Below are 23,380 nucleotides of genomic sequence, written 5' to 3'. Positions count from 1 at the left end.
GACATTTCAGTCTAAATCCATGCCTAATTCTCAGAATTCAGATATGGATCTGGACTAGTTTAGAAGGAAATTGTACAAGTAATTGCTGATTATCAGAACAGAAACAAATCTGTAAGATTAATGCCTTTCCTTCCTACTAAAAGTGCAGCTGATGACACTTTAATCATCTTTGGTAGCAAAGTTTTGATGGCTTCTATCACACTCTGTCCTACAGCCAGCCATTTTGTAGCAGACAGGAATAATCACATCTGATTGTGCTGCTCCTGTAATTTTATTAATCTCACTTCTTGGTATAAATTGGTCTCAGGTCAACACCAGTGAGACAGGAACCTGATTTTTAAAAGAAGTACCACCTCAGTCACCTAGGCAGAAGTTTCAAAACCACTTCAGTTGATAAACCTGAACAGTTATCAACTCAAAACTAAGTATTCTTCAGTCAATTAATACAGCACATAAAGAACAGAAGCAGCAGCATCAACACAGTACAATTTCTATTAAGGCATCAGCTCAGGCACTGTGGTATCTGCTTATACTAAATCACTACGGCCTCTGTAGTATATTATAAATGACCCTGGTCACAAACTTTTTTTGCTTTCATAAGTAGCTAAAATTGCAGTAATTACTAAAAAGCATTTCCTATTTATATGTAAAGTAATGGTTTCAATATAATTCTGATGTCTTCAGCAACTGCACATCAGTATTATGGACTGCGTGAAAACAGTAACAATTAACTCTGTTTAGTAACATCTCATCAGAAACGCTGGAGCAATCAATCTTAAAAAAGTGTAACCTGGACTGCGAGTTTACAAAGCTGAATATCCTTGGAACCATTAAGAAATCACATGTTTAAATTTATGGCAACAGGACTATAAAAAAAACCTGCCACAGCCATATTTGAATAGTAATGAGCAGTCAAATCAGCTCCAGTCAAAGGAAGAGAGTTGTGAGAAATGATCACACACGGTGATAATCTGTGTACCCAGCTTCACATTTGAGCTTATACCCATTTTCAAAAATGTTTCCAAGATTATACATATAAAAATGTGGAAAGTGTCTCAGTTTCATTAGACATATGCGTATATTCATACTGTATTTATAAAAATATCACTTACAACAGTATGCAGAAGAAACATAAAAAAATAGATTTAATCAGAGTAACCAGATATCTCCAGAGGTCACAATTCACAATTTTAATGGGCAATAAACAGCTCAGGAACAATCATAGCTATTTGCTTTACACCAACATAGAGAAGCTAACCATATTCAGAAATTTTATTCCATGGCAGTTTCATCTCCAGCTGCATGTATAACTTGTATTACTGCCTAACATCACAGAAAGTGGAACTCCTCTGTCTGCTCGAGTGTCATAATATTTTAGACAGGATGAAAAGGGAGTGAACCTCCAGAATTATTTTGCATGTAACAATGTGGAACAAAACAGACCTTCACATTGCCCCTTTTAATAAACAATGCTGGTCAAAAACAACATCTGAAAATTCAATTTAAATATTTAGTCTGTAGTAATGCCAGTAGTTTGGCACATACTAAATATCATTTTTTCCAATTACAAAATAAAAACAAATTAAACAGTCGTATCATTAAAATGGAATGTGTCAATGTACCTTGCAATATCTTTGTCCTGATTCACATCCCCATAACTCAGTAACAGCCTCTAAAAACCTTTGCAAACCTTGTGGTAACACAATACATTAGTTGAGACCTACACCACACAAAACTTTAGATTTTCCATTAAGTTAGCTCAAAATAAAAATTACAAATTAAAATCGAAATTACAAAATCAAATTACATTTCCTTTTTTTTTCAGAACACATTATGCTGCAGACAAAGATTAGACAAGCCGTCTAGAGTGTTTTTTCCCTCCACCAACAATTGAGGATTCCCCGATTTTTCCTGTAATTTTTTCAGTATCAAAGAAGAATAGCAAGGAATTACTTATAACCTAAAACTAGCATTTGGAAAAGTTATCACTTCTGGAATTACTTGGCAAGCATGAGATGCAATACCTGCATACAGTAAGAATATATGAGGAGCTCAAACAGCCCCTCATATGCTGTACATGCAGCACTTGCCCTCACCTAGAAGACCTGGAAGGGGTGTTGCACCTGGGAAAGACCCATCACTAAATTGTGACAGTATAAAGAAAAAAAAAAAGTTTCAAAATGCAAGGGTATACACAAAGTGAATGTGAATTTCTGCCAGGAGACTGACTCTAATAAGTGAAAACTTATGAAAAGTTCACTCAAGTTTTAATCTTTGGGTTTAAGTCTATGAGAATAAGATCTATCAATGATCTCAACAGGATGTTCATGGTCCACCCTGAAACCAAGACAGTAAAAAAATACTGCCATACATCACTAGGTGTATCTCCTGACTAAACTTGCCTTTCCTTGGTCTCCCATCCAAGGACTAAGAGAGCCACAGAACTACCAAGAGATGACCACCTGCTATACTGTTTATACTCTACTAACCAAGATTATTAATCTGTTATAAAGTTCATTATGAAAAGAGTCTCACTCTTTTTCAGATCGTTTTCTATTACAAAAGGAAGAAACAGTGATAAACAATAAATTTCCATTAGGAATATTAATATCTATCTCACAGGCCATATGCTGCAAATATTAGAATTCACCAGAACCACAGTCCATCCCACAAGATCTTCTCTCTCAGAACTTCCCAGGAGCAAGATGCAGGCTGGCTAACTCTTCCAAAGGTGTCAATTTTGCTTGATCTCAATCCCCCCTGGCCTCATAGCTATGTTACATAATCAAAAACAGTCCTCAGGAACAATGACAGCTGACATCAAGTTATCATGAGACAGATCACTACTAAAGAGTCAAGTCTCCTCCAAAGAATATATATGCAAGAATATCAAAGAGTAACTCATGAACTGGTCTACTGGCAGAAAATCAGTCACCCTCTGTAACGTGTGCTGTCCAGACCCTGGTGGGAAGCAGGCAGGACGTGCATGCATGCACTGCATAACGTGTGTGCAGCAAGACCTGTGCTTCCCAGAACTGTCATACTTACTGCACAGGGACAGTCACTCCAGTCATCTGACAGAAGGGATACTCGACAAAACTCTTTCATTTTTGAAAGACACTTCAAGAAAAATCAATAGTTTTACCCAGAATAAAATGCTGAACAGAGAAAATTTCCTATTTTTAGTCAAATCCTGAAGCAGTAATGTGGAGTCTCATCTTGCTAGCTATGGAATGAATCTTTAAATACAATTAAGCAAAATGGCATTTATTAATACTATTTAAGGAAAAGATCTTGATAGAGATCTGTGGAAATTATATCTCTATTTTTTAACAGACAAACTGAAAACAAATTAAAACAGGGCTGCAAACTGTGCTGTGCATTCTTCAAATTTTTCTTTACCTCCTCAAGTTCTTCTATACCAGCTTTGGAAAAATGGTACTTATTTTCTTCCTTCCAAGAAAAAAATTCCTTCAGTAAAACAATGGGTTATTATGTTAGGTGAATATATACAACTGGGTGAAAAGAAACTGATAAAGAAATCAAAAAGGAAATGAGCAGCCCAGATACCGAACATCCATGTCCTCAGCTGGGAATCTCATTACTGTATTAACAAGGAAGGATTCCTCAGCTCTCTATCTAGTGACAATCTGGTTTGCAAATGATGAGATGATGGAAGAAACCACAGGAGAGAAGCTGCTATCAGTTTCAGTCTGACAAGGGTAGGCAGCAGCTTCAGTCAAATCCCCAAAGGAATACAGGACAGTAAAGATGACAGTGAAGGCAAAAATGGCAGTGAAGGCCAAGTTCACAGGAGTGCCATACTTTAAATTTTATTCTTCAAGCACTGAGTGCACTGGTAAAAATCCACTTACTTTATTTTGAAGAAATAACTTTATTCTGAAGCATCCATTTCATGGCTGCTATTCTCCTTGTATGATCCCTGAAGGGAAATTCCTATTGGACCTAAAAGATGTTTCACTTGGCAGCTATAGAACAGAGCTAAGACAAAGGGTGGATGGGTTACAGTCTCACCCAAAGGGACAAGACCTGCTATGGAAAGGGTGTGCTTTAAGGACAGGAAGGTCTTGTTGTTTTCTCAAGTTCAACTCAGTTATTTCAATCAGATTTCTTAAAACAATGTAGTGTAGCTCTTGCCAATTCAACATGAGAAATTAATTAGTAGCAAGAGGCACACACATACACACTCAAGTGTAAATACGGATAATGCACTTTACACCAAACATGCTCGTAGTCAGTGCAGAAAATCACTATTTCCCCTGTTTTGAATCTTTAATTTTAAGCCTTAAACCTTTTTAGTTCAAAGATCTGAAGGGTGGGTGGGAGAGAAGGCAAAAACAAGCAAGTGCACATCCAAAGAAAATTTTCTCTTTTGGACTGGTCTGTTGTGAAAAAAGCTAGTGATCTAATTCACTCTGTAAAAGAAAAGCAGTCATTAATCATGACATTTCATACTTGCCCACCAAGTGATACAGTGATTTTAAATAACTTTTAAGATCCTCTTGCAAAGAAAAAAAAACCTTACCTCAGTTGTTTTGCATAGTTTTGCTCAATTTCTATCCTTTCTTTTACAAATTTTGCATATTTCTCCAAGAAGTCAATGCCCCACTGTGTATGCTTGTCCAAGTTATCAAACTGATCCTTTAAAAGCAAAAGGAAACAAAATTACCCAGAATTAGTTAAGAATCACATCAGCACTAGATTTACACATCATATATTTGTAAGCTGTGCTCTGAGGGAATGCTTGCTAGTGGGGCAGAAGTCATTCAAGCTGTAAATCAGTCAAATGTGGATCAGCCATATACCAGAAGAGTAGGTTTCATGTGCAGGAAGAGATCTACCTCTTTTTATAAAAACAGCTCTAAATACTTGCATGTTAAGCTGTAAGCACCTTTTCATCACTTTTACAATGCAAATCTCTTTCTTTCATCTCAAAACCCTTTATTTCAAAAGTGCATCTTTCCCACCAAGATAACAGACCCAACCAAAGATCACTATTAGATAAATAAGAGACAGCTCACAGAAGAGATATCTGGCAGCTTTGAAACGCAGTAAGTTGTAATTTCATTGGATACAAAAACTTACTTTCACTCTTAGGATTACCCACTGAAAGAAAAGTAACAAATTTTAGCATCATGAATAAATTTTGGTGTAGTCTGCATATCGAAAAAATTTATTAAATCAAAACTATATACACAGCTCATGATCAGCTCTAACAGGAGATTCCAAAGAAAGCAAATCTGTCCTTAGTAATGAAAGTTATATCAAACTAAAGGCACAAAACAAAAAGGAGAAACAGTCAAAAATAAACTACATTTCCAAAAAAAAAAAAAGTTGGAGAATTTTTAATACATTAAACCACCTTCAATCTTCCTCTCTGTATTGATCAACAGGTGGAGGATACACTAACAAGTTGACAAGACAGAACAAGTTGAAAGGTCAAAAAACAAGTGGAAATATGGAGGTTAAGACTTAGGCAGGAGAAAACAAAGGTACAAAATACCACCTAGCAAATAGTTTTAGTCTAACACATACTTGCATTTTATGCTACAGTAATCCATCACAGTGACAAAATCAAGGATTTTCAGCTTAAAATAGCATTTAAAATTAGCAGTTATTTAGTAATCCAACAAGATCAATCTGTGTCTAGTAGAGGCTGAATCCAAATACACCTCACAGTAAACTTAAAATAAAAAGCAAAAAAAGCTAAGGAAGTAATTAAGTTCAAAGTTTAATTAACTTGCACAAAAAAAACGTTCTGAAGGCTGTTTATCAGAGGCTATCTCTTGCAGACTCTTTGGCTTGCCTGAACCTAATGAATGATGTAAACTTCTAGCACTAGCAACTTAAATTCAATTTCAACGTGCAGTAGGATGATCTACAGCTAAATCAAAAAAATGCCATAAAATGCTGCAAGACTCAAGGAACGTGTATTCACTTAAAGAGATACCAGGTGAACACAGCTACCAACAAAAATAAAAATAATGTAACAAGATTAAGGCTGCTTTCACTACTGCCTTGTAGGTCCCAGTATCCTACACCACGGACTAACAACCACAGCCATGAACGCTTCAGTCCGATGGCATGCAAGTTCTGCCACCAAAAGCATCCATCCTGTTCTACCACCAGCCTCTGCACCACTCTCTCCACCAAAATCACAACCACTTTCCCTGCTGTTTCATCACAGAAACAGCCAAGAGATGGGAGAGGGACTGAAGACAAGATTTCAGTGTATTTGGGAAACCGTGGCCTGTATCTCGCATTATTCTGACATGCGCACTTGGCACCAGCTGGACATTTCCACTCAAAATAGCTCATGCCAAATAAAGTGACATTTCTGATTCTGCTTTTAGAGAAGCTGCACATGCATTGTCTGAGTGTGAGAATAGGCAGACAACGACCAGGCTGTGGCATCAAACCACATTTGCAAATTTGTGTAAAAATACATCAATCTCAGAAAGCCTTTCTTTTTTATACTTCACTCATTTGTGTAATCACTCTTACAAAATTAACCTAACATCCAAAATTAGTTTGTAAAAGATGCTTCTGGCATGAAGTCAATACCTAATACCATTAAAAAGAACTGACTTCCTTCAGCACACAGCAGAACAAAGCTTTTGCTGTCCTACTTAAGCTCTTTAGACCACAAAGCTCTCATTTGCTGCTAAGGTTTCATTAGCATTAGGGAACACCACATTACTTATGTTTCCAAACATGCAACCAGAGACAGTGGCTTTCCAAATATTTTGTTGAAAGAAAAAAAAGACTCCACTGCTCAAGCTTCCTTCAAGATCTCCTATTAATATGAAAATTACATTTGACAAGCTATCATGCTTTACTACAAGCATTTCATCACTGATCATGTAACAAAAATCTCTTTTTTCCCCCAATGCCTCTTCTTCATGTGATTCTAGAAACAGTATGTTCTGTGCAAAGACAGCTTTGTTGGAGCTTCACAAACTTCACAAGTTTTCAAATTCTCTATAAACAATAAACCAGTGAATGAAAACGTCTGTGGTCATAAGAGGCACCTTACACTGTTTTGTAAAGCCACTGAGATAAATGAGCAAAAGATAAAGGCAACATCAACAAATAAGCAAAAAGGACTGGCCTTTTCAGAAAGGCTTCCAGAGGGGAGTCACAAATTTACTTATTTACTTTCAATCTCTCTCCAGAAGCTCACTTTTAAGCTCTGGGCCTCGATTAAGCAAAAAAGCTTCCTTTTTGAACTGAACACAAACAGCAAATCTTCCAGACTGCTACAAAGGAAATCAAACTAAGGTACTTAGCTAGAAATGATATCTTCAATGGAAAAAAAAAATCAGGCAATGCTGTACAGACAAGAAAACAGACCAGATAGTTTCAATAAAACTTAGGTCTGTAATTTCAAAATTAATCTATCAGTGTAGTAATTTGGCTAGCTCCTTTAAAAGAAATATGAAAGCTGCATTATCAGAAAAATGTTATTAAAAAAAAATTATATCCTACAATATCTGGCTATCTACGCCTTGATAATGAAGCATGTTCTCAACAATATTTCCAAGCAAATATATATTGCTGTTTGTCTAGTAACTGCCCACACCCCTTGCCAGCTGAGTAGAAAATTTTTATAAGAAACTTTATTAAAACTTCAGCTGACTATTATTAAAGCGGTTAAGGTCAGCTAACGGATTGTGGCCCTATGTAGAAACTGCCCACTCACAAGTGGAATGTAGTCCAAAGCCTCTCCATTACAAACAAATAAATCTGACACTTGACAAGAAGTTTAAAGTAGGTCAAAACAGACTATTCCAAAACAAGTGTCACCTACCTAAATTTTACTTCCAGATTATTTACTGGAACCACAATAACATCAATGTTATAAGCACTCCAGGTTTGCAGCTCTGAACTTACCATGTGTTTGCAGATACTGGGAAGCTTTACAAAAATAGCAGCTGAAGCATCAAAGCCAAGAGTGAACCTGACTCAAACCTGCACCCAAGACAAAACAGACTCTCCTGGGTTAAACTTGAGATTTACTTTCCTCCTCTTACTGGTACTTGTTTTTTCTCCAAACAAGCCTTAAGAACCAATAAAAAGAAAACATGGGAGATCTCTTCAGAGGGATGAGCAGGCTACAGCATAAATACTGGACGTTTAGTCTGCCCAAAGCTACCAGTCCAGACACTGGACTAGTGTGGGAGTTTCCCAAAAAAGACATTAAACAAGATTGAGATTTTTACAGGGTTAATGTTCCCAGCTTTCACAGCCTTCAGAAATCAATTCTACTTGTATTTAAAGCTAGGATTGTGGTATTATTCTGTAAAAAATCCTTCTGTTTCACTAATTTATTCCTTTACAGTATGTAAACTAGCTATCTGCATTTGACTTACAATTTCAGAAACCTATCTCAATTAATTACATCTGCAATATCTACTTAAAAAAACATTTTATTTGAAATGAGGATACTTTGCATTAATTATTCTACCATCATTTTATTCTCTATTGACTCAACTGTTCACCATTACTTCCATACTTTTATCTGACCATTTTAGTCCACAGTTACCCAAGTGATCTTATTTGCACTTTTGAAAAACTGGCTCAAGATGAGGCTTTTTTCCCATTTTTGTTCTCCAGGCTGCACAGCCAGTCTAAACTTCCAAGTCAGTGAGGGGGAGAATAAAAAGTCAATCCTGTCTTTTGCTCTCTAAATTCTTAACCCTTATGTAGGTTGGTATAAGGAAATATGTACTATGCCAGTGTTCAGAGCATGAAAAAGCAGCAACCAGGTCTTGGTTCAGGGGAAAAAAAAAATCAAACCACTTGGCATCAAAAAGCCCCAGCAGATTTATGGATCTAAATATTGTATTTTATTATCACCTTACAAAAAGCCATGACTTAACCACAAAACTACAAGTACACAGAAAGCCAAGTGAGAAAATGTGAGTGATTAGATAACTTAATACCAATCTTAGCAGTTCTTGTTCACTCAATTTATGCCCATTACATCCAACTCTATTCAAGAAGTTAAATATTTTAAGTTACAAAATATTAAGTGATTCTTTAACATATTGAGATTTTATAAAACTCTTATAAAATAGCTGAATTATGAAACCTTATGCAGCTTGGGGTTTTTTCGGGTTTTTTTTTAGATAATGATCAAGGCTTTCAAATGATTCACTGTTTTACTTGTAGGTATTGCCACATAATTTTTTTTATTTCAAAAAATGAAACAGAACAAAACTAATATCTTGCAGTGTTTGTACAAAGAACTACCTGATGTGCTACATTAAAAGTTATGGGAACCATAATCATCCATGAGTATATTAATGAGAAGTTACCAGTATAATATACTATACCTTTCCTTTTTAGTCTTCAGGACAAGTTCATTAGAAAATTGTATTTTAATTAGAGCATGTCACACTAATCTACTTCTGACAATACATTTCAGTTTCTCTTTGTGGACACCTCTTCACTGTCTGTTTTGGGTTTCTACTTTTGTCTCTATCTTTATGCATTCCTGCTTCCTTTTCTATTTTAGGATAATAGCTCTTTTATTTTACTGTCTGAACTGATTATCATTCCTTTGTATTCCTGCCTGTTTGTTTTCATAATTATCAATTTGGTCTGGACTTTCTTCCTTGCAACTGCAATGTGCTTCTTCTAACCAGGCAGACAAAAGCTGCTTCCAGCTAAACAGTACTTTATCTTTTCAAAACACCCTGTTAGCTTCACGTCTAAAAACTAACAAAGAGCTGTTATACCAAGAACAAAAAATTAAGTGTTTTGCTTTTCTGCTTTCTACAGGTTCTGGATTGTAGCTCCACAATCCCGACTAATCTGCAAATCGTACCTCATTCTTCTCCAAAAACAATCTAGGTATTACAGCTGAGAGAGGAAAAAATGTTCTGTGAGCAAACTTAAAGGCTAAGTATTTTATAGACTAAAAGATTAATATAAATTAGAAGGTTCAGGGCTGCAATATCAAAAGCCATCAAATGCATAAAGTGACACTGGAAATAAAGCAGAGGCACTCAGACTAAGATGAGGAAAAAAAGGTTACATGCTCATATCCATAAACAGTACTTTACATTTTAATTTCATATTAAAGCAGAAGTTCACTATAGATTGTACAGGATACTATGAAGAAAATCTGCTAGTCTTTTTGAGTCTTGAAAAGAGGAATACTTCCTAAAAAGAATTTCTGAAAACAGCTTGTAGGTTGCCATTCAGGACATGGAGCTATTTTACTTGCAAAAATTAAGACACTGGTATTAACAGTACACTATGTTGTAGCTTGAAAATATTTAAGAGAAGCTCTGCTAGAAATGCACAGTGCTTAAAATGCAAAGGGAAAACAACAGGAATTTAAAAATCACTTCTAGCTGGATAAAATACTACTTTGCTCTGATTAATGAAGAATTCATAAATTCATAGTATCAACACAGTATGAAAAATCTATTTGCCTTTTAAGCTTTAGCATATATTTTTGAAAAGCAGTATATCTGTCAACTTTAATTTTGAAAAGTCAGTTTCTATGATTAGAGAAACATTTGCATGATAAAGTGACCAGAAGGCTCAAAAAAGTACAGAACCTCTGGAGATCTGGCTACACTCTAAGATAATGCATACAGTAAATCAGCTTTCTAAAGCAGTGCTAAAAATGGAGAGCTGCAATTGAGGAAGAGAAAGACAAAGACTGTTCTTCCCAATAAAGATGTCCTCAGACCAGCAGCAAAGGAACTGCTTTGGAAACTCCAGATCAAAGTCAGGTCTGGCAGAAGGGGATGTCTTCCTTGAGACCTAACAACTTCACACGTGTGACACATTTAGTTTCCAGGAAAGAGCAGGAATCTGCCATAGACAGAATATGTATGGAAACATTTTAGACTGCTTTTGAAATGAGCAGCCATAATTACAAAAGAATCAAGTTCTGCTTCTAGAGATTAACAGATCAGCTGAAAAACATTAGAGATTACAGCTGTGCACCCTAGTTCACCCATGCCACTGAATGGATCAGAGCTGGACTAATCATTAGACTTTACCAGCAACAGTTTCCTACCAGCAGCATGAACTGATTGAAAAAGTTCACAACTGGGACAAGGAACACCAATTTTAAGGCATAAGAGGAAAAAAACATGCTGCCACAGAGGGGATCTCATCAACCACTCCTATTTGCCCTGTTAATGAATAATCTCCAGAATTCTTCAGATTCTTAACAGATGGTTGCATTCATAAGAACTAGAACAGTATCTATGCCTCACTGCACCATGATGCAAAGTGAAGTAAGGAAAATGTCACTTCTGTGCAGTACCTACAGGTGTGCCCTCTTCTTTACTCAGATGACCCCACTCTGTAGTCCCACAGCCTGCCACACACTGCAGGGAGGGCTGTTCCCTAAACACATCACATCTTCCTCCCCAGGAAGTTCTACCAACACAGTGTGTAGTAGCCAGAACACAATTCCAGGCCTCCTTCCTCTCTGCTACCCATCATAGCCTCTTCACACTGCACTTGTCAGTGAACAGACTCCACTGTGGGTGTGTATCTGCTATAACATCGTTACCTACAAGCTAGGAAGGAGGTAAGTACTGTGTCCCAAGCAGTCAGAAGGGGTTCCCTTACCACCACCACTTGAGAAAAATACAAACACACACACTCTCATATGAAGTATCACTAGAATACATACCTATATAAAATATAGATCAGGAAATCCTACTTTTTAAACTCGATCAGAACCCACTCACTTATCTTTCAATAACCCCCTTAATTTCATTCAACTTGTAATCAGGAAGATTTTTTTTTTTTAAAGAAACTTAGCCAGATTTTTTTCTCATATGTCCTTAATAGAGATTGTTACACTACTTGAGTTTTATCTGCATTTGAACCAAAGCTTAATTCCGAAACACATTCTATTTTAAGCTTAATTCCGAAACACATTCTATTTTAAGCTTAATTCCCACACTAATTTAAAACAGACTATTTTCAAACATCTCTATCCAAGACAATAGCAGATCACAAACCATGTATTTTCCAACATTATTGAATTAAAATAGTTGCCATCTTAACACAGGGGCCGTATTACACTTGCCTTGTATATACAAAGGATATAATTATGTCCATTCCCTTAAATACCAAGAAATCTTATTTTCACCATAGCCAAGCCAGAAAACAGGCACTTCCTGAGTCTTCTGGGAATGGCTGAAGGTTGTTAATAAACAGACTGAAGCATAAGTACATTTTAGTCCTAGTTATGTCACTTGAAATAGGAGACAGGAAGACTATGTTTAACCCTAAATGAAGTAAGTGTGATATCATGCATCACAGTAAAAAAATGCTACTACTGTTTGTACAATACTTAGAGATGCTGTTGCTCATTATAAGAAATATCTCAAGAAAATCCCATCTTTCCAGTAACGCTAGAATAACAGATTATAAGGCAGTGAGGCTATAAATCAACAGAGCAGCAGAATACTGAATCAACAGCCATGTGAGGCCTCATGTGAAACAGAAGTTCTGTGCAAAACCAGCACATTTACTGCATGATTAATGGTAGCCTACAGAAAATCTGCAAGAACAAATTATCTGCCTTGGAAAACACTGATGCAAGACTTCTATTTTTGACTTTCATTTTTGTGTAAATAATCATTTAGTTCTTCAGTTACAAAATATTATTACATGACTTGACACTACTCTACGTACAAGGTGAATGTTTCAGTGTATGACTAAAGAACCCTTGATGAAACTACTGAAACCTTTCAAAACTTTTAAATGCCTCTCCATCAATTACAGATACTTCCACAATATTATTAAAAATGCATCCATGGGAGACTTGACTGAGCAAGCAGCTCCCCAATTCTTGCACATGCAACTTAATCTGTTTTTGCATTCCGAAGGATCTGTTTTTTCAAAATTTGTACAAACAAGAAAGGGATCTCACCTACTGACAACTTCTTCAGTGAAGGGTTAAATTCCTGCTCCGGCCAGTCTGGCACAGCATCTAACAAGCACAGTCTGCACTGCATTTTTCCTCTCCATACATTAAGGGAGTGAACAGTGCACTCAAGACAAGAAGGGAGTAGTCTTGATGTTACAAAGCGAGGCAATAGGGGTAATGTGGAAGGTTTCCACATTACAGAACACCAAGATGCCCTACATCACAAATTTAGAAAACAAGATCCACCAGCTCTGCATGTGCACACACAACTCTGTACAAGTTGTATTACAACATGTCCAGCTGCAATACCACGAGACCCAGCTTACACTGCACTATTTAGCGAGTTTTACTGAACTGAAATGTGACATTTTAAATGACTTAGTTTGCATATTATTTGGAGGCTATTCTATAGACTTTGGTACAGTTTAAAACTATAACAGGGTCACAATTCTGAATGCATCAGAAAGCCAAGATGCCTGATACAAATTTAAAACAAGGAAGTACTTTCTTCCAGATGGGGGAGGTGAAAAAGAAGGAAGAATAGCAACTTCCCTCTCATCCAAATATCACTTCCCTGTATTTATCTGCTCAGCTATTAAACAGACTGTAGGATACAATTTTCAACTGACTTAAATGTTATAAACTGTTTAACAAATATGATGGAGAAATCCCATGCAGACAAGTGAATTTAGTGTGTTTCACCCTTAAAAGATGCATCTTTAGGCTTTGTCTCAATAGAATATTCAGAAAGAACAGAACCAATCTAGTATAGGTTGAACCATATGTTTATGATTCTGACAATTAGGGCAAATAGAGTGTAAAAATACCTATACAGAATCCAGGCACTGAGTATCACCAGCAGAACTTCATTTTAACAGATAGCAAGGTATATTCCTTATAACTTTCCTCATATGTATTTAATGAAGGTGTACATAGAATCTTAAACTCTTGTCAACAGTTCCCTAGAAAACACATTTCATGGCACTATTTCTACACAGCGATTCAGTGAACAATGAACTCATAAAATAAAAGTTACAGTACAAGAATATAACAAACATATCCTGCTCTAAACTTTATTTCTCACAATAGTTGTAATTACAATACCCAGTAAAACGACAAAAATTCGGTACAGGAGTAATATATATTGGTTCTTCTTGTAACATGAATCTTTTAGCTCCAAGCACAGAGACCCAGACAAAACCTCCTCATTCAGCATAGCTCTGATAAACTGTCTCAACTACTCTCCCCTCCTACATCCAGAAGCTGTAGTTAATCCAGCTGGAATATGAGAAGGTATTTCCTAGTGTTACTATCAGCTCCCATCAGAAAAATTTTAGACAAAGGCATAAACCTTTTATTTGTTGCTATTGGTATTCAAAAGATACAATTGTAACTTCATAGCTTGCCAACAAATATTTGCTCTTCTAAACCACTCAGTAAGATACCTATACACAAGTATTTTGATCAGCCCTTCAATTTTATTGAATAAATCATTAGCCTTTTATGGTGTAGGACAGGCTGCAAATACGAACAGAATTAATCACCATGGACTGTTCTGAGCACACTCCCCACTAAAAGGGAGCAGACACTGTTCAGTACTTCAGAAAAGCAGAGATCATGGGACCAGTTATGTAAATAGTTACAGAACTGGAAGGCTGATAACTGATTTGCCATATGCTGTTTGTTTTGTCAACCCAATGAGCAAGAGGATTTTTCTGTAACAAGTCCTACCGAAAAGTGAACTTCCCTTTCCAGTGTCACCTGTGAACACACTTCAGAGTTCAAGAGAAAGACTATAGAAGCCACATCTTCTTCCCTTCACACATATATTCCTAACAACAGTAAATATTTTTCAAACTTGATTATAAAACCAGATCCATACACTTAAGAAGATTTTAACATGAAAGAAAATTAGAGCCTTCCTCTATTCTTTGGAACATTATTTCAGACAGATAAATATCCTGACAGAAAACAAACCAAACGCATACACAAACACCAGCACAAGAAAACAACACCCAAAACCAGAAACCCAAAACGAAATGAAAACCACTACCACCCCCCATGTCCTTCATTTGCAATGGAATCTACTGTACTCGTTGTTTTTGAAGCGAAATCCGTAGTAACATTAACGTAACTGAATAAAGAATTTAAACCAAAACCAGATGTTATTACTGGCACCTTCAAAACAGTGGAATTTTTCAAGATTCTGTGATTCAGATAACATTAAAATGTAAGCAAATAATGCTGAGTATCAGTTTCTCTCAGAGATTTTAAGATATAAGCTCAGAAATACACAGTAAAGTCCTATATTTCACCACAGATGTCGAAATCATAACCTGTATTGTAAGAATAACATTATTTATAAAACCTTTCTTTCTAGTAGAAATGTACTTCCTCTGATAAATCAAATAGTACAAAAATACATACTTTTTCCTTAAATTACAAAGAAAATAAGAAGAATTATGTAATTTAACCATAAGCATTTGCACTTCCATTAAAAAAGTTACAATTTCAAAAAGGTAAAACTACCTTATTACAGCATATTTGAACACTGAAGTTGCATATACAAAAGCTGAGTACAGGCTTCAGTGTTCTGAAAAGAAAACCCACACTTTTGAACCGTCAGAGCTAGGTTCCTCATTCTTTCCAAAACATGTACCAAGTCCAAACTCTTAACAGCTCATTCTTCATAGTGTTCCTGTAATCCAGCACGTTAAAAAGACAGTGGAGTTCATAAATACATTCTACACCATTTCAGGAACTCCATATTGAAAGCAAGTAAATTTATAGCATAATCAGTGTCCATACTTCTGAAGCAATTCAGTACTCGCATTCAGGACAGAAATAAACATGAACAATAGGGTCACACTGGCAATAGTGACACCAGACTGCACCAATTTCTTGTTTGAGAGCCAATTTCTTTTTGAGAGTCAAATGAATAGACAACATAGAAATTAAAAGGTACTTCAGCAGAAGCAGTTATTTCCTTCCCGACTAAACTGATAAAACCAGAAGGGTATTCACACTATAATCCAGTGGAGATCTCAATGGTATGGATGAACAAGCACCAAATCTCAGTACTTTATTTGTGACTGGATCTCAGTGTTGAAAACTGGGCCCAGTATTTTCAGTTTATTTATCAATGAGCTGCAAGAGGGGCTGATGCCTCCTCAGCACATTTGCTGGTGACACAAAGCTGGGAGGAGAGGCCAACACCCAGGGGCTGTGCAGCCCTTCAGAAGGGCCTCCAAGGCTGGAGAGGGGCACAGAAGAATCACCTGAATTTTACAAAGGCAAATGCAGGCTCCTGCTCCTGGGGAGGAACAACCCCAGGCACCAGCACAGGCTGGGGGCTGACCTGCTGGAGAGCAGCTCTGCAGAGAAGGACCTGGGGGCCCTGGTGGACAAGAAGCTGTCCATGAGCCAGCAGTGCCAAGGACAACGCCAGGAAAAGCATCGTGAGTGTGCCAAGGGAGGTGATCCTGCCCCTGTGCGCAGACCCAGGGAGGCACGTCTGAGCTGCTGTGCCCAGCTCTGGGCTCCTCGGCGCCAGACAGACAGGGAGCTCCTCACAGGGCTGGCACAGGACAACAGGGACGACCAAGGGACTGGAGCATCCAGCAGGAGCGGCTGGGGCTGCTCAGCCCAGAGGTGACCGAGAGGCGCCTCACCAGAGCCCTGCGCGTGCGAAGGGAGGCGGCGCAGGACGGGCCCAGGCGCTGCCAAGCAGCAGGACAAGAGACCAGGGACACAAACTGATGCACAGAAAGTTCCACCTGAACACGAGGAAGAAGTTCTTTACCCTGAGGGTGACTGAGCACTGCAACAGATTGCCCAGAGGGTGTGGAGTCTCTCTCGCTGGAGATATTCCAGAACTGCCGTGATGCAATCCTGTGCAGCGTGCGGTGGAATGACCTTGCCTGAGCAGGGAGCTTGGACCACTGCAGTCCCTTCCAACCTTACCCATTCCGTGATTCTGTGACTGAAATAGAAGCATCTTTGCCAGTTTCTTCCTCTCATAATTTCTCAGGATTTTTTATTCTTCTAATTTTTTTCAACTCTTCTTCATTCACTACTTTCCTTTCCATTCCTTCTTTAACCCTCGTTTGCACTGCTTACCCTTCTGACGTAACTTTTTAGAGTAACTGTTTACTCTAAAAGCAGATACTGAGAACATTCTTCCTGCCTTAATAAAGAAATACTGTGGGAATCCAACTTAACAGCAGCATTTTAAACACTGTGCTAATTCTCTACTCCATGCAAAGCATCTTGTTCCCCTGATCACAGCCACAGAAAAACTACTACTGTAGTAATAATTACTAGGTTTCCCTCCTAATGACTTTTCAGTATTACCAAATCAGAAGTAATAAAAACAGTAAAAAGTACTCAATGATATAATACAGATGAAGTTCAAAATTCAACTGCAGCAAATACTGCAGATCAGAACAGTAATTTACTACAAATTCACTATGTAGAATCATAGAATGGCTTGGGTTGGAGAAGACTTTAAAGATCATGTTGTTCCAAACCCCTGCCACTAGACCAGGTCACTCAGAGCCTCACCCAGCCTGGCCTTGAACGCCTCCAGAATTCTGTACTTTTACTTTCCTTTGAAAATACAGTTCTACCCAAAGAACCCCATGAAACTTAACACTCCTTATTACACAATGATCTGGAAGTAGAAGTGGCAGCCTTTTTGTCACCTAAAGATATAACCTTTCCTGTACTTTATGTCATTGCCACACCACATTCATTATGTCCTTTATGGTAAACCTAATTATTTGTGATTTCATTCTTCAACATGAAGTGCTACTCATGTCTTTACTAAGCACTCATTTCACCAGCAAAATATCAACCACCAAATCTCTGTAAATAATCAATGGTCTAGGAACTGTCAAAGAAACACTAAAGAAACTCTGACAAGCAGCCTTAAATATTGAATAAAGCATGACATAATGAGAAAACTAAAATCCAATTCTTTCATACTGCATAAAACTGTTATATCTTTTATTACATTGACTATAAAACTGAAACCATCTAATTGCACATGGGAGTTTCAACTTTGTTTTTAACATTACGGGCTTGATTAAAAAAACACTGAAAATTGATGTTTCATATCTGGAGAACCTTAACACTTCATATCTTAGCAAAAACATTTTAAACTGAGTGATTAAATCAAGCCAACTTGTAATCAAAAACACATCGTGATTTTGTGGTAGAAAAAAATTAAAGCAAGTGCCTTTTCCCCAAGTGTCTCTTTTTTTAGTTTTTATGTCATTACATATCATTGTGTAAAACCATGCATATCTTTTAGAAAGAAAATTAATAAAACTAAAATGAAATGTAATTAATTAATTTAATTAATTTAATTAATTTGTAACAACATTCTGAATTCAGTACATCTTCAGCATATACGGAAAATTAAAGACACCAGACAACTACTTTTTTCCTAAAGAGAATGATTTGGGAAGGAAACTATTTGTTATTACTGTCCCCATCAGCCTCAGAGAAATACTAAATATTTAAAATATTCAAAGATAATTTATCAAAATATATTTGACTAAATTTTGAGTGTTCATATGGTATCACATACCGTATCACAAAAAAAGTCACAAGGATTAATTTCCCAGATGCCCTAAAATGCTTTATAAGAATATGCAAAATTACTACATTTTTTAAGGGAGCAGAATGCCCAATTTGCATTTAAAAAATCACAAGGCTAATTGTGAAAACAATATTTGTTTTCATATCATAAAAAAGCATAAACAAAATACTTAACTGATAAATTGAAATACATTAAGTATTTTACATCAAGATTAAGTACATCCACTACCAAGTTACAAAGCAGATTAGTAAACTGAAACAAAGGCAGCAAAACTGGATAAAGTAAAAGTTTAGACTATATTATCTTAACTTCTCAGCAGTACCCTGAAACAGCACTTTAGCAATTACATTCCAATGCAGTTTTCAGAATGCTAGATTTCTTCTGTTTCTTAACTCTGATGTAACCTCACTCTTCTGTGAATTGAAAATAATCTTATACAGTCTACAAAGACTTCTGCAGGGAAAGAAATACAGAAGAGAATGATTACTGCTTACAATTTGACCTTCTCATCTGAATCATCTAGAGAACTAGACTTGAGCCCAAATCACTTAAATGAATATAACCCTGATGTTAATGTCATGGAACACGGGTTAAGTCTTGGTATTTCCTAAATTGCAAAAAGAAAGCCTATACTTTATATATTTTCTTTTCAGTTCCCAAAGTTCTACTGGACTTGGTTCTACTGTAATTGTTAAAAATACAGTTTTCAAACTAGTTTTTATATATACAAGCATGAATCAACTGACATGAGATGTGCCCTGCACTAGTGGCATTAGTCCACCAGGCTGGCACACATCTAGCATTAGTCCATTAGGATGGAAAAACTCATTTGCTATTAACCTGCTGCAATTAGAGTACACTCCTGATAATAAAATTAAAGTTTCTTTTTTTTTTTCCTTTTCTGGTTACATACAAACAATCAAAAACTTTTATGACTCTCAAGAATACATAGTAGCACAAAATAAATACCTGAATTTCCAGCATTCCACAAACCAGTTCATTCATACAAACAAATATATCAACTAGTTACTTCATAGAAAAATATTGTCTCTATGAAGTAACTAGTTACATAGAGACACATATTGTCTCTATGAAGTAACTGTTGATAACAATTTTCTTATCAACAATAACATGAGAGCAATTTACAAATAATTTAATGCTCTCTATACTGTTGTGATTCTCAGCACCCACCTTAAATGGTTGTCACCAACATCAGTGTAATTTGCTATACTTCCATGTTAAAATCATGCTGAGATAACATGTACTAATATCTTAACAATAATACTTTTAACTAAGCCATGTATGTGATTGACACAGAATTTTGTTGCTCAAGATTATTGCAAACATTTCACATCAAGGATTGCAAACTCAACAATCAACTAAAATGCAAATTAAAATGTTTTTCACCCATGCTGAAAAATAGTTTTTCCCACTTCAATAAAGAACTGGGAAGACTACACAATACACTTATCCCAACATCTGCACAGTCATTTCTGATTTCTGAATCTGTGTATCTTGGAAATAATTCCTCAAATTTTTACAACTCTAATGTATAAACTAGTAATATATTTTTGCAATAAACAGGTGTAATAGGTAAAGAACTCTAATTGTGAAGAAAATATTGAATGAAGGTTTTTTTCCAAGATGTAACTTAGGATTCCTAATATTACTGTAGGGCAACAGCACACCAAATGTAATTCAAATAACTACTTGCACCTGAAACAGTAAAGTTTCCAGCCAGATGAATGTAAATAGATAAGAAATACTACATTTTGTGTCATCTGTTATTAAATACAGCTTTACTAGAAATATCTTTTAATATACTGTCCTTAAAAGATAGTGCTTAAATGTGTAGTTCATGAGATTATCTAAAACATATTTACTGTTGTTTCCACTCAAAAAAGTTAAAGCAATCACAGCTACTAAAAGGGTTCCTCATATGGAAATATTGATTACTAAAGCCTTCTGAAAGACTAACATGAAAGCCTACAGCAACACCTCTACAGGTGCTGCAGATGTTTTATACCATGTTATAGAGATGACAAACACAGATCATACAAAACCCAGAAGTGAACACATCAGAAAGCATGCTTACCCTGAAGATGGCCTTACAAATAACTTTGTGTAACTTGTACTTCTTCACTGTTAACTTGTCATCCTCTTTATCCATGTCTTTTCCTCATAAAATAGAAGGTAATAATAAGCAGAATACAAAAACCAATGCTGCTGAAGCATGAATTAATTGTAACACCAAAGGAAAGACAGATTATTAATAAAAATTACATTAAATAGTCTAAAACTAAAAATGGAGTAAGTAAATTGTTATGAACTTCTAGCAAATTAAGATCAGAAGAAACTGTTTTCAGAACAAAGACAAGCAGAATCTGATGGCAAAAAAAAAAAAGCCATTCAAGATGTGAGGGTGCCATTTCCTGCTATAAACCTAATATGGGATTAGCTGTAGTGGCAGAGACTATCAAAAGATAAAGGATCCAACCACAAGCAAAGCCTCAAACCCCTTTACTACAAGCAGGAATGCACAGATTTTTAGTTATATTTTTCAAGTACTTTTATCAGCTTTTTGAAAAATACAATAATATTTTAAAAAGTATTTCTTGCAATGAAGTTAAGATGCAAACTGTGCCACTATCATATAATTTAAATCAACTGAAAATAAATGAAAAATCTGCGAAGTGCTCTTGAAGAAATGCTTTAAAATTCACCACCTTCCTAAAAAACCAAAAAACCCTTTACACCATATGAAACATTGTTTTACATTGATTAAGAAAAGACAGGAAGAACATTATGAAAAGCTATTTCTATATTATGAAAAGCTATGCTGTCTTCGTAACAGAGTCGGTAGTAACAGTCCTGAAAGGATTAACAGGCAACACCCAAACAACTATAAGATTAACTAGGGAGATAGGGGAGCATGATCCTCTTCCCACAAAAAAAAAAAAAAAAAAAAAAAAAAAAAAAAAAATCAAGCCTCTTTTCCAATGACATAATGAAGAAAAGCAGTCAGGAAAGCCACAATTTTCAGGTTTGACTTAGTGTGATTATGCCTGCATGATTAGAAGTTGAAATTCTAAGTACAAAGTACTACAAATAGTCTATGAAGATCATAAGAAACATTTACATATAAGGTCTTAAAATTCACATTTCCCAGCATCCAGTACAAATAAACTAACAGCTGTATTCCCACCTAATACATGCATAAAGGTCTGTAGAAGCTCTCCTTTCAGAATTAAAATTCAAGGTTGTAATTTGAGTTTGGAATACTGATATTCCATGGTACCTCATTAATGTAAAAAACATGAATCCTGGCCATTCAGCACAACTACCTTAAGACAATTACATGTTTTCTCAAAAATTGCAAGGGATTTTCTACAAATGATGTCAAAATGTATTCATTACGCAGCCCACAATTACAGCCTTGAAGTATAAAGCAGACAGAACATGGAAAAACATTTCATCTAAGAATCACTAAGCTTAAATACCACTGGCATCTTATCTTTAAGAGTACTTTAACTCTTTTAAGAAAATTATTTCAGTTCAAATTCAGTGAAATTTCAGTGAAACTGGACAACAACCCCACAGAACCAAAATAATTGGACGTCACTGGGGCTAAGCCATCCAAGCAGGAAGAGCAGGTAGCACACTCTGCCTAACACTGCATCTGTTTGCACCTACTACAATTTTAATATACAGAGCCAGTCCCTGCTTTTACAGAACTTCAATTCCAATCCATTAAGTAGATGCTTCTTCCAGTACAAACTTCTTGTTGCACTCAACCACTCCTAGCTCACTGCTTCTCTCTCAGAATGCAGAACATAAAGCTGGAACTTGGAGAAATCCACACAAGATAAACCAAAACAAATAACCCAAAACCCTGTCTCCTCAATCTCAACCTAAACTCTTAATCAGACCACCACACCTCTTGCTGCAGGAGTAAATATTTGAGTACCATGCAGAGCCAGGATACTTCACAAAACAGCACAGCTTGCCTCACATGGTGAAATTTCTAGTTAAGTTTCATGGAACTGTGCAGTCTACATTCCTCTCACATTACTACAATGTAGAAAAATCTCAAACATTTGCATTTTCCTGATAAATTACTATTTATTTTCAAGAAATTAATTTTTCCTCTTTAAACATGCCATCTTAGACACAAAACCTAACCAGATACTCCAGTCTGGTTTTTACTATTTTATTACAACATGCTGGAGAACTTTTCAAGATAAGTTCATCCCTTTCTTGCCTTCCTCCAAACAAATTTGTAACACCTCGATCATATTGCACAGATCTTGAATGTAGTCATGTGTTGTTTACCCAATTTCCAGGATAATAAAAACCACAGTTACTGAGATAAAGCTTTTCATTAAATAAATTATAAATACTCTGAAAATAAAATTTTCACCATTCATATATCCAAGTACATATCTTTGTTCTTCTAACTCACAGTTCATAGCAGTCAAAATTCATAAGGCTGAAAAAAGATCCATTAAATTGAAGAAAATAAATTAAAGAAAATAAATCAGTAATTATTACTGATTTAAATAATGCTGTGCATCAACTACAAGCTACAGGTAGAGCTAGTTTGCAAATATTCCCTTTCTCAAAAACCAAACATTTGAAAATGTCCTGGTAATACAGTATTTAGTCTCACACACATTAATGAACTTCACAGATCCTATGAGATCTTGGCTCATAAAATGAACAAGTATTGGTAAAATTAAACATGTAAATGAGTACCTGCATTATTAGGGTCCAAATAAAGTAGGTATTAGGGGCATGAGGGAACCCACATTTGACTCTACAGAACAAAATTGTTTTAT

The 23,380-nt window shown here is 36.0% G+C and overlaps 1 protein-coding gene across 7 annotated transcripts in view; it reads right to left on the bottom strand.

Moving 5' to 3' along the window:
* The window catches only part of FNBP1L (formin binding protein 1 like), a 67,137-nt gene that overhangs the window by 23,719 nt on the left and 20,038 nt on the right, over positions 1–23,380 (bottom strand). For 6 of the 7 annotated variants that reach the window (XM_085586494.1, XM_085586495.1, XM_077785450.2 and 3 more), the window contains exon 2: positions 4,547–4,662. The exons of the other annotated variant lie outside the window; for it this stretch is intronic. Coding sequence is in view for 4 of the 6 variants with exons in the window: in XM_077785450.2 (XP_077641576.1) it covers positions 4,547–4,662 (116 nt within the window). In the remaining 2 variants the exon portion in view is untranslated. The remainder of the gene's footprint in view (positions 1–4,546; positions 4,663–23,380) is intronic. 7 annotated transcript variants of the gene reach the window in all.

The sequence above is a fragment of the Lonchura striata genome, chromosome 8, assembly GCF_050655825.1.
Source record: "Lonchura striata isolate lonStrDom1 chromosome 8, ASM5065582v1, whole genome shotgun sequence".
Classification (NCBI taxonomy): domain Eukaryota; kingdom Metazoa; phylum Chordata; class Aves; order Passeriformes; family Estrildidae; genus Lonchura; species Lonchura striata.
Note: the sequence above shows the minus strand (reverse complement) of the source record. Positions and strands in the feature narration are given on the sequence as shown.